The sequence below is a fragment of the Manis pentadactyla genome, chromosome 16 (assembly GCF_030020395.1).
Source record: "Manis pentadactyla isolate mManPen7 chromosome 16, mManPen7.hap1, whole genome shotgun sequence".
NCBI classification, from domain to species: Eukaryota; Metazoa; Chordata; class Mammalia; order Pholidota; family Manidae; genus Manis; species Manis pentadactyla.
The window spans coordinates 61,751,045-61,763,279 of record NC_080034.1 but is presented as its reverse complement, the minus strand read 5'-3'; the positions used below and the strand labels follow the sequence as shown (position 1 = coordinate 61,763,279).

The 12,235-nt window shown below is 47.4% G+C and overlaps 1 protein-coding gene across 1 annotated transcript; it reads left to right on the top strand.

Moving 5' to 3' along the window:
• The first annotated feature begins 9,303 nt into the window (after positions 1 to 9,303).
• On the top strand, positions 9,304 to 11,035 carry CAGE1 (cancer antigen 1). Its single transcript, XM_057493898.1, is given in 5 exon segments — positions 9,304 to 9,423; positions 9,987 to 10,401; positions 10,404 to 10,640; positions 10,643 to 10,851; positions 10,853 to 11,035. Coding segments are annotated over 5 exon segments (1,125 nt in total). The 3' UTR covers positions 10,997 to 11,035.
• The last annotated feature ends 1,200 nt before the right edge of the window (positions 11,036 to 12,235 follow it).

Below are 12,235 nucleotides of genomic sequence, written 5' to 3'. Positions count from 1 at the left end.
AACATAAATAATACCTTTTCCTTGCAAGTTTGATGAGAAAAGTTACAGCTATCATGTTTCACTTACAAGTATGAGCAGGTTTTTTTGTTCATTTATTTGGAAACAATATTTAAAAGAGAACTTTTTTTCCTTATGTTGATTTCTAGAAAGTGACATTCAAAAAATCTGTTTAATTAGTGTTTCTCAAAATTGTTCCTTCCTATTCCCATTGCATTTGGTGATTTATTTAGTAGTCAGTACTTTCAGGCATCTATTGTGTGCTAGGCCCTGTGTTTTATGTTGGTTATACAATTGTTCAAAAAACCTCAAAAAGGTGTGGATTTTGTCCTCATGAAAATGACACCCTTGCAGAGGAGACAGACATTAATCAAATAATCACACAAATAAATGGGAGTTTTCAGCTGCAGTAAGGCTGTGAATAAGTTACATATAAAGTATATATAATTTTACATATGTTATATAAAATTACATATAACTGTAACTATATATGCTGTGAATAAAAGTAAAATGGGAGTCCTGCCGTTGGTAGAGAGTTTAGGGAAGGCGTTCATGTAGTAGTAGTTGAGCTGAGCTCTGAAGGATGAATAGGAGTTAATGAGGTAATGGTGGGTAGGAGAGCATTCTGTGCAGAAATAACCTGTGCAAAAACCCTGTGGCTGCGGGGAGCACCCTGTGACTACTAGGAGCTGAAGGAAACCCTGTGTTGCTGAGTTGGGAGAAGCAGTGGGGATGTAGTACATGAGGTAGCCTGGGTCAGGTAGCAAGATCAGATGTCAGGACCTCATAGGCCTCAGTAAGGATAGTTGTCTTTGACCCAGAACAATGAAAAAATGATTAAAATATAGGGGTCCATTATCTCTAAATTCTAGAAAGTTATACTGCCCACCCCTACAGATATATTTTACTGGATTTTTATATCACATTCATCTCAGGGGTTCCTTACTACAACTTACCATTCTTTTTTAAAGTCCCTCAAACCTGTATTGTGGACAAGAAGCCAGTCATAAGACATGTCCATCTGACATTCTAATGTTCCCAGTAGTCAAAGCATAAGTGAGGTAATGGTTTAGTGAGAAATTTTAGAAGTCTCTATTCAAAAGAGGACTCAGACTATAGAGTAATTGATACATTTGTTTTAATCCATTGGAAGTCAAGGCAAGTATCTTGTATGTGTTCAGAAAAGTTTATCCTAGAAAGTGGTAAGAGCATCAAAGTTTAATTTTTCTTTTGTAAAAGTCAATGTGGTGTATCTCTCTGTACCTACTGTCTGTGGTCTGCTGTGCTGTTAGATTTTGTACATATGCTTAGCAATTAATATAAGTATTTTTGTTAAGTGTAAGATAAATTCCAATGTAAGATAAATTCCAACCGAAATAAGCAGGCAACGAGAGGCAACAAAGGGCCAGGCAGTTTATTTGAACGCAATTCCCGGTGATGCTCCTCGGTCTGAAACACAGGCCAGGGAAGTCACCCCCAGCAGGGCAGGCAGCAAGTTTTTAAAGAAGGCAGGGGGAGGGACAGCAAAGGTGTACAGTGGCACGAGGATTGGCTCACCTGGGGTATGTGGGGGTCTCTCATTGGCCTTTAGCCAGGTACTGGAAGTTACCACTACTCTTCTAGCTTGGGGGAAGGGCTCTAGTTAGGAATGTTATCCAATCAGGCTCTGGAATCTTGTCAGACCAGAACCTGTTGGTCTCTTCTCTTTGTTTGGTGAGGCCTGAGCTTGTCCAGCAGGCTCACCCCTTCCCCTGGTGCCTCCACACTTACATTCCAGCCTTTTGGTCATAATGGGCAATGACTCAATCTGGCTACTTCCGGCTGACAAGGGGCATCATGGGGTGGTGGTGGTAGTTTAAGGCTAGTTGACGGATGGAGGAGGCTCAGTCGGAAGGGGCAAGTACTTGTGCAGCAACAGTTGATTAACTTTTATATGTGAAATTTCTGCCATGCGCTGTTGAAGGAACTTGAAAACACATGGGGCAATTAAGAGTAGACCACAAACTGTTATTAAGGGGCCTAGCAGAGGCATTAGCCAGGCCATTATAGGGGACTGAAGCCACCCATAAGGGCTGCCTTCAGGTACTCGTGTTTTGTGGAGGTCTTTTTGTAGTTCTTGTAGTTTTTTTTACACTTTGTTCTACGACCCCAGACACATTGATATAGTAGTAGCATTCTTCCTGCAGGAAAATACAGGTTCCGCCCTTTTCTGTGGTAAGCAGATCTAAGGCACACTGATTTTGAAGGGTGACCTGAGCAAGGGAAGTAAGTTGTCACTGGAGGGAGATAAGGGAGGTTGAGGTTTCTCCCAAGGTTAGGCTCACTCTATCGTCTAATGCTGCCAATTGACTTGCTAGACCCTGAGAGCTGACTAAGCTATGGCCTAATGCTCCTGCCCCTGTGGTGGCTGCAGCCACTGCAGTAACTAGGCTCACTCCCACCAGCACCGGTAGAAAAACTGCCCTCTTCTGTCTAGTGTTTTGAAATATAGACCATTCGTCTAGTGCCTGTCTTACCTCAGGTTTGCTGTACAATGTTAGTTGGGGCACCAGCATCACCGAAAAGCAGGGTCCTACTGTGGTGTAGTTGATGCATTGTGTAAGCATATTATTGCACCAGAAGAACCCGCCCCCTCGAAGGGAGATTGGAGTGTCTATGGTTACCCGTCATCAGCATTGGCTTCCCATTGACAATTCTGAGATGGTGGAATGCTGGGTCAGGTAGCAGGTCAGTGGGGACGATGGGTCTTTGCGCCATTTTCTGATGGCCCCAGACCTATGTTGAGCTTTGAGCTTAAGGCTCGTTTTCTACATCGGTACCTTGCTTAAAGGGAGGCTGCAGTCTTTTTCAGAGTTTACTGGTTGAGCCTGGAAAAAACTAACGGGAACTGCCACCACCGGGGGGCGTTGGAGGGAGGCGCAGAGGAGACAATCAGACACATTGCTGAGGATATGTGAAGCATTAAGAAACTGCACTGTTTCTCTAATGACTCCGGCCCAGGAAAGTGGTGCTCCTGCTGATCGTAGAGAGGGGGGGCAGGGGTCCGACTGAATCTTCTGTTTTAGTGCCTGTTCTGTTTTTAGAATATTACTTGATACCTGTGCCTGGGTGTTTAGAACTTCACATGAGAGTGGGATTTACAGTGGTCCATTCCCTCTTGATGTATACTGTGCCCTGTGGGGACCATTGGTAACTATCGTATAGCTTGCCCTGTACTCCCTTTTCCCAGCGTGGATCCCATGGGTCACTAATGGTGATGTATAGCTTATCTTGTATTCTGAAGAACAAGTCTGAGACTCCTCTTGCTGTTTTTTCTACTGCATGAACTCTACATGTGTCCAATTCAGGATGACATCCCCCATACATGTCGGACTGGAAAATACATGTATGAGAGATTTGGTCATATGGAAAGCACAGCATAGGGTTTGAGAAAGTGTTTAAGATGTCTGTGTGTACCAGTATTTGAATCGGTGCCTGACAACCTACACGTGGGCAACTTTGGGTGCCTGCTTCTCTGTTGATTCCATAAAGAGTTAGTTGGAGCTTAAACTTCCATGCAGAATAACTCTGCCTGGAGACTACCGGGTTATTCATCTGGCTGGTTGTACTTGACACGACTAACCCACAGCTTAAGAGGACCCACCTCACAAGACACCCAATCATCATGTCTGGGTACCTGTTTGAGCCTAGAAAGGTGATACTAGGAGGAATGCCCGTGTGTTTGACTGCTGAGGGCATAGTGAGGATTACTGTATAAGGCCCTGTTTAGTGGGGTTGGAGAGATTTTGGCTGGAGTTCTCTTAGGAGTACCTCGTCTCCTGGCTGAAGGATTGCTACGTCTCCTGGGTTGTTGGATGACGTGGGTTGGGGTAGGAGCTGGTCTGCATGTTCCCTAAGAAGATGTCTCAACAGTGTAAAGTAAGGAAGGTAGGAGGCCAAAGGAGGAGAGGTAGCGAGTAGGTCTGTGTTTAGTAAGAAGGGCCTGCCATACATCAGCTCAAATGCGCTTAGTCCAGCCGGTCCCCGGGGGGCAGCACGCAGCCGAGTGAGAGCGATGGAGGGAAGATCAGACCATGAGAGCTTTACCTCTAAAGACAGCTTAGTTATTTGGTCCTTTAAGAGACCGTTAGCCCTTTTGACCTTACCCGACGATTAGGGGTGGTAGGGTATATGGAGGTTCCAGGTGATATTGAGAGCCTCAGCTGTTAGCTGAGTGACCCGAGAGATGAAAGCAGGCCCATTGTCTGACTGCAGCGAGGCAGGCAGGCCAAAGCGGGGGATGATATGCGCCACCAATGTCTGTGCCACTACCGAAGCTGTTTCCTGGCTGGTGGGGAAGGCTTCAATCCACCCTGAAAAGGTATCAAACAGAACTAGTAAATACCGGAGCTTTTTATGCTTAGGCATGTGGGTGAAATCGACCTGCCAGTCCCGTCCGGGGATTGTTCCCCTCATCTGGTGGAGGGCCATCCGGGTCTTCAGAGCACCTTGAGATGAGACGAGATGACAAGTAGTGCAGGCTTGGTGCACCTACCTAATCTATGGCATTGCGGAGACCATAAGGGGCAAATATGGGGGAGAGAAACTGGTGCATGGCTTCCAGCCCAATGTATAGAAACTGATGAATTTTGGATATGACATCTCTGCCTTGGGCTTGGGGGAGGGCAATTCGTCCCCCGAGATATATCCATCCCTGATCTCCCAACATCCCCGCTTGATGTAGAAGCAGTTGCTGTTCGTCATCAGGGTATTGGGGCAATAGAGAGGGGGAAAGAAACAGCACAGAGGGTTGCTCCCACCCGGATGTTAATTTTCGGGCTGTGGCATCTGCCAACGCATTACCTCTGGTTACTGGATTGTTTTTAGTCTGATGTCCCTTACAATGCACGATGGCCACTTCTTTAGGGTCTTGTAGGGCCTGTAGCAGGCGGCTGATAGCCCTACCATTGATGATCAGGGTTCCCTTAGTGGTAAGGAAGCCCCTTTCTTTCCAAATCGCAGCATGAGTGTGTGTAATTAGGAAGGCATATTTAGAGTCAGAATAAATTGTGGCCCTCTTCCCGGCTGCCAGCTGTAACGCCCGGGTAAGAGCTACTAATTCGGCTTTCTGGGAGGTGGTCCCAGATGGGAGTAGGTTTGCTTTATCACCTGTGACAGAGTCACCACTGCATAGGCCGCCCTTCACACCCTGTCACTCCCCTTCACCGAGCTTCCATCTACAAAAAAGGTCAAGTCAGTGTCCTCGAGGGACACATCTTGTAGGCCCTCCCTAGGTTTTCTAAGAGCCTCTACAATCTCTACACAGGAGTGAGTGGGCTGATCTGCCTGATGGCTGATGGGAAGCAAGGAGGCTAGGTTAAGGGGGGGAGAGACTTGTAGGGTTACCTGTGGATGTTCAATAAACAGGAGGTGGAATTCCTGTACCCTTGAAGGACTCAAGGAGGCCATGGATTTATGACTCCAAAGATCTTGTAACCAGTGTGGGGAATACACAGTAATGGGCTGTTGGAGAGTTAGTTTCAGGGCTTTTCGGGCCAGACTTCCCGCAGCTGCCAGGGCTCGGAGGCAAGGCTGCCACCCTCTGGTGGTGGTATCCAACTGTTTGGAGAGAAAGGCAATGGGACGGCACCCCTGCCCCACTGGCTGTACCAGCACTCCGGTGGCCACCCCTGCCCTCTCTGCTGTATATAGGGTAAAGGGCTTAGTTAAGTTGGGGAGCATTAATGGGGGAGATGAGAGCAACGCATCTCTCAATTGATTGAAAGCAAAAGCCACCTCGGCGGGTGAAGTTAGCGGCCCAGTAGGAGTCTCTGTGGCAGCCGCATAGAGCGGTCTGGCTAGAAGGACAAAGTTAGGCACCCAGTGTCTGAAAAACCCCACCAATCCTAGAAAGGATAGTATCTCGGCTCCTGAAGTAGGTGGCAGGAGAGCTTTAATCACAGCCGCTCGGTCCACCATCAGGGCTTTAGTGGTGGGAGTTAGAGTTAGCCCGAGGTATGTAACCTGAGGTAGAGATAGCTGTGCTTTGGCAGGGGATACCCTGTATCCCATGCCTGCCAGAAAATTAAGAAGGGATGTGGTGTCCAGGACCGAGGCCTCCTTTGAGGGGCTGCAAAGTAAAAGATCATCCATGTATTGGAGGAGAGTACTCTTGCCCATTGGACGTCGCAAGAGGTCTTCCACCAAGGCCTGTCCAAAAAGATGGGGGCTATCTCTAAAACTCTGAGGTAGAACTGTTCAGGTCAATTGTCTAGACCGACGGGTGTCAGGGTCTTCTCACGTAAAGGCAAATAGTGGCTGCGAGTCTGAGTGGAGAGGTATAGTGAAAAAGGCATCTTTAATGTCCAGTACAGTAAAATGAGAGGTACCGGAAGGGACCTGAGACAGAAGAGCATATGGGTTAGGCACTATTGGGTGTAAGGGAATAACAGCCTCGTTAATTATTCAGAGGTCTTGAATGATATGCTCCAGAAGGCTTTTTTACCAGCAAGATGGGAGTATTGCATGGAGGGTTAGTTGGTACTAAAAGCCCCTGCTAGAGTAGATGATTAACAATAGGCTGTAGTCCCCTTCGCTGAGCCTGCAAAATAGGAAATTGAGGCCAAGAAGGGAAGCAGGATGGGTCCTTAAGGCATATTAAAACTGGGGTGTGGTGGGTTGCCACCACAGGGGTTGAGATGTCTCACATGACTGGATTGACAGCAGTCCAGGAAGTTGGGAGACTCAGGTCCCTGTCGTCCAACTCCCCTTCGCTGACCAAAGCAATGAGGGAGTTTCTGGCTTCCTGTAAGCATTTAAAAGGTGGGAGGGAAATAGAGGCTCCTAACTTATAGAGCAAATCCCATCCTAACAGAGGGGTAGGACAGGAAGGCATGACCAGAAAGAAATGGGTAAATGGGATGCCTTGGAAGGTGCAGGCCACCGGGCCCATCCCTAAAGGCTTGGAGAGGGTTCCCATGACCCCAACTATTGGCAGGTTCAAAGATATTGGCAGGTTCAAAGATATTGGCAGGTTCAGAGATATTGGTAGGGTTCAAAGGCTCTTTAAAGGAGGGGAGAAGAGAGTAGGTAGCCCCCGTATCCACTAAGAAGGAGATGGGCTTACCTGCTACCCACAGCTTGGCCCTAGGCTCGGCGAGGGTGATCAGGGTGTCCGAGTCCAGGCGTCTTCAGTGTTTGAGGATGCCCAGCAGGTCTGAAGGGTAGTCCTTTGAGGGCGTCCACCCCCCACGGGGCTCTGCCGCTGGAGGAGGACCACCCTTGAGTGGACAGTCTACTTTCCAATGACCTCGCTTACTGCAGCTGGGGCATGGTCTGGTCGGTCTGCACGGTTGGTTAGGGCACTTCTGTGCCCAGTGCCCTTCTTCACCGCACCAAAAGCAAGGACCCAGAGGTTCGAGTTGATCTTCAGGGACACCCCGACGATCTCCACGAGCCAGCTGCAGAGCAGCTGTTATGGCGCAAGTCTGTTCTGCCATTTGGGCAGCTGACCTCCTCTTACTCTCATCCTCTCGGGCATGAAAAACTTTAAATGGCATACCTACCAGGTCTCCTGGAGGGGTCTGGGGACCATCCTCAGCCTTTTTAAGCTTGCACCTGATGTTGGGAGCTGACTGAGTTATAAAATGCATGGCCAGGAGAGAGGAACCTAACACTGAGGCCGGGTCAATCTTAGTAAAAGTTCCTAGAGTTTCTTTTAGGCGCTTGAGGAATTCTGATCGGTTTTCATCAGGTTTCTGGGTAATTTCTCTAAGCTTATCATAATTGATAGCCGTTTGGGTGGTTGAGTTTATACCTGCCAATAAGTAGCGAACCATGCGATCCCGGCATGCTTCACCCTCAGGAGAATTATAATCCCACAGGGGTTCTTGTAGAGGAATAGCTTCTCTGCCCATAGGTTCCCGCTCATCTGTGGCATGGGCTTCATTGCACAGTGCTGTGCTGCCGCTGTGACACGGTCATATTCTTCCAGGGTTAGAGTGGATTGGAGGACTACATGTACATCATGCCAGGTGAGCTTGTAGGCTCGAGTGAGATATTTAAACTGCTTAGCAAACACTATGGGGTTGGAGGAAAAGGGCCCCAATCGCTGTTCTACTTGGGACAAGTCCACTAGGGAAAAAGGAACATGAACCTGCACTACTCCTTCATCCCCCGCTACCTTCCTCAGAGAAGCCATCACCTGAGCTTGAGACCGCTGTGACTTAGAGCAGGTTACAGGAGGCCTAGACCATTTGGGCACCAGCCATGGCAAATAAGACGGCAGTGGGTTTGAAGGAGGGGACAAAGGGGGGGCAACCTTGGCAGTGGGGGATACAACCTTGGAATCAATGCAGAGCTTGAAGGCAGGGACTGGGGTATGGGGGAGTTTTATCTGCTTTATCTGAAGTGTAGTTGGCACCTGTGGAGCAAGATGGAGGCGTGACTGGAAGAGAAGGGGAACAAGATGGTGAAGAAACCAGAAGAGAAGGAGAACAAGGTGGTGGAGAAACCATAAGAGAAGGAGAACAAGATGGTGGAGAGAAACATTGAGGAAGGGGGCTTGCCCCCACGGTGGGCCTGGAGGAGCGGGAAGGGGGTAGCCAAGATCCTCCACTGAGTCCATCAGAGAAGAGCCTCCTAGTAATAGGAGGGGTAGAGATCGGCGGTCTTTGGCAGAGGCCTGGGCTAACAAAACTTGGGAAGGAGCACACTTAACACACAAATCTGGGCAGGTGCACAGAGTCCAAAAAGCCTGCCCATATGGGATTTCACTCCACTTTCCACTCCGATGGCAATAATTAGTTAAGTTGGTGAGGAGGCCAAAATTGAAAGTTCCCTCAGGCGGCCAGCAAGATTGGTTGTCCAAGGGATACTGAGGCCTGGCCTCAGAGCAAAGGAAGACCAGCTTCCATTTGCAAAATGCCCAGGACAAATACAGAGTAGCCAAATTAGAAATGAGACCCTGCTACAGGGTCTGGGCCTCCACTTTTGAGGGCTGGTTCCCCATGTCTGCGTCACTCCCCAACCAATCCCACTGAGAGGAGCGCCCAGCATCCCAAGTGTGCCAAGTCAGGGGAGACGTCCTGGGAGCCTGGGTGAGGGACGTCTCCCCCACCGCAGGGCCAGGGGCGGGCTGGATGCCCACAGACATCCTGGGGCCTGGGTTAGGGATGTCTCCCACATTGCAGGGCAAGGGGCAGGCTGGATGCCCACAGAGGGTGGGCTGGATGCCCCACCCTGGACATAGCTACGATTTCGAATGGACCAGGTGAAATGGAGTTAGGAAGGGAAACAGACTGGGGAAACTGAGGGACTCACTTGAAAATGATCCACGCAGAGGAGAGCAGGCTGAAGTCTCAGGTCTCGGGGAAGGAGGGGGTAGGGCTGCTGGTGGCCAGTTGGGGCCCCACACTCACGCTCCTTCCTGGGATTTTGGCACCAAATGTAAGATAAATTCCAACCGAAATAAGCAGGCAACGAGAGGCAACAAAGGGCCAGGCAGTTTATTTGAATGCCACCCCCGGGTGATGTTCCTCGGTCTGAAACACAGGCCGGGGAAGTCACCCTCAGCAGGGCAGGCAGCAAGTTTTTAAAGAAGGCAGGGGGAGGGACAGCAAAGGTGTACAGTGGTGCAAGGATTGGCTCACCTAGGGTATGTGGGCATCTCTCATTGGCCTTTAGCCAGGTACTGGAAAGTTACCACTAATCTTCTAGCTTGGGGGGAGGGCTCTAGTTAGGAAAGTTATCCAATCAGGCTCTGGAATGTTGTCAGACTGGAGCCTGTTGGTCTCTTGGCCTTGTTTGGTGAGGCCTGAGCTTGTCCAGCAGGCTCACCCCTTCCCCTGGTGCCTCCAGCCTTACATTAAGTAGGTATTTTTATTAGACATAGATATTATTGTTATTTTATACCTGAGGAAACCAGGGATTAAGGATTCAAGCCAGCTCTGACTTCAAAGCTCATGATCTTTCTACTTTTTCCCACCTACTTTATTTACTGTAATTTACAGATTCCTTCAAAAGAAATACAGAGTTCTGGGTATACTTCTGAAATACCAGTCAATCACCAGAAGGATGTCACAATGGAGGGTGTACAGAGTTCCCAAAGTGTCACAGTTTGGTCCCCAGGCATTTCTTGGCATCTTAGAGCATCTTGGGAGAATTGCCAGATGCCTGACACAAAGCAAAGCTTGGCAAGCTTAGAACCTTTGTAAGAGGATATGGCTTTGAATGAAGTCTTACAGAAATTAAAATATACTAACAAAAAGCAGCAAACTCTGATCCAAGGCCTACAATGTAGTAACATGCATTTAGAGAAGAAGGTTGAAGAACTACAGAGGAAGATTACCAAACAGCAAGTGTTCATTGAAGTCATAAATGAGCTAAAGAAGAAATTTGAAGAATTAATTCAAGACAAATACAGAGTAAACTAGAGAAGAGGGACACTGACAAGGCATTGCAGAATTTGCATGAAATTTTAATCAACACCCAAAAACATCTTAAGGAATCTAGGAATGACGAGGAAACCTTACAGCTAGAGCTTAAGAAGGTCAAGGGCAATTATGTTCATCTACTGGAAAGATACATTACTGAAATCCAACAAAAAACTGAAACTGTGAGTCAGTGCATAGAGATGGACAAAACCTCAAGTAAAAAAGAAAAAGAGAGCAACTGCAGCAACTCAAAGGAGAGCTGGAAAAGGCCAGGGCTTCTGCTTTGGACTTGCTGAAAAGGGAAAGAGAAACCCGAGAACAAGAATTCCTGTCTTTACATGAAGAATTTCAGAAACATGAAAAGAAAAACCTGAAAGAAACACATAAGGTGAAATCTTGACTTGAGAAATTGGTCGCTCAAGTAAAAAATTTGCAATTCGTTATCTGAAAATGAAAAGGCTAAGAATACAAAACTTCAGCAGCAGATCAAGGAAGCAAAAACAGAAAATGCAAAACTTCGGCAGGAAGTTGCAAGAAGCAAGGAGTCAAATTATATCCCTACCTTTGAAGCAGCCCAGGTAAAGTAACACATAGAGGAGGTTATGCAGACAGATTTCACAAGGTATTGTCACAAATTTAGAATCTCTAATTCAGAATTTCAGGAGTTTCTAACAATCCAGTGATGCATATTTAGTAGGCATAGCATTTACACAAATTTGTTTCCAGAAAGAATTTATTAACCAAAAAATGAGAGGATAGAAAAGGTACCACAGGTTTGGAGGTTTCTTTAGTTGTTGGACACTCACGTTAAAGAGCTGCCATTTCTGGCCTCTTACAATTATTTTGGTAGAGGTGAAAATTAATATGGGAATTTTGTGGATGCCTACCTGAAACATCCTTTGAGAGGATTTTCTAAGTGGGTATCAAGTTTTTGATGCCGGGGTTCTTGTTCACGACGCTGAAGAATGAGCCTCATAAACTCTCGAGGTAGGAGAGCAAGGTACAGGCTTTTATTTAGAGATAAAGTGAAAGGACTGAGCTCCCAGCTCACACCAGGAGGGGACAAGCCAGTCGGTAGTGGTGCATTGTGTAGGGGGTTTTATAGGCAGTAGAGGATATTTGGGAACATGAAAAAGTTTAGGGGTGTGGTCCCTGAATATTAAATTTTAACATAAGGAATTTCCTGCCTTGATTTCTCTCTGGGATAACAGCTTCTGGTCTGGGAGCATATCAAAAGGCTGCCTGCCCAGCCCCCAAGGTGGGCTGAGGTATTGTCTATTTGCTAAAGAATCCTGCCTCTTGAACATCCTGGGTGTTAAAATGCAATCTTATCTTTACAGTGGAATTCTTCCTGCCTTTTACCATACCGTCTACAGCTGGGTCTGCAATCTAAATTAGTTGCTCCGTTTGCAAAATCACCTTGTCAGATCTGAAGGAGGAAAGACAGCACATAGGCCTGGGCCTTTTAGCATGCTAAAGTGAATCTTACACATGATTACAAATGATTAGCATAATAAAACATCTGTTACTCTTCTTTATCTGGGGAACATTAACTGATCTCACTGAAGAATGATTCTAGAGCTTAATGTTCAACACAGAGTTTTAGTACAGGGGTTTCCTTGCATGTAGTTACATTGCTCTGACTGCAAATATCTGGCCCTGTCCCCTCCGGAGGCCCTCACCCTACTCTGACTACATCAATGGTCCCTGTCTCATTCCCCCTCTACAGGTAGAGACCCTAGCTGCTGCTAGGGAAAGGGGGCAGTGACCGCCCTGACTGCTTCTTGCTGAGAGGGGGCGCAGTAAGGGGTGCAGCTAGGTCTTCA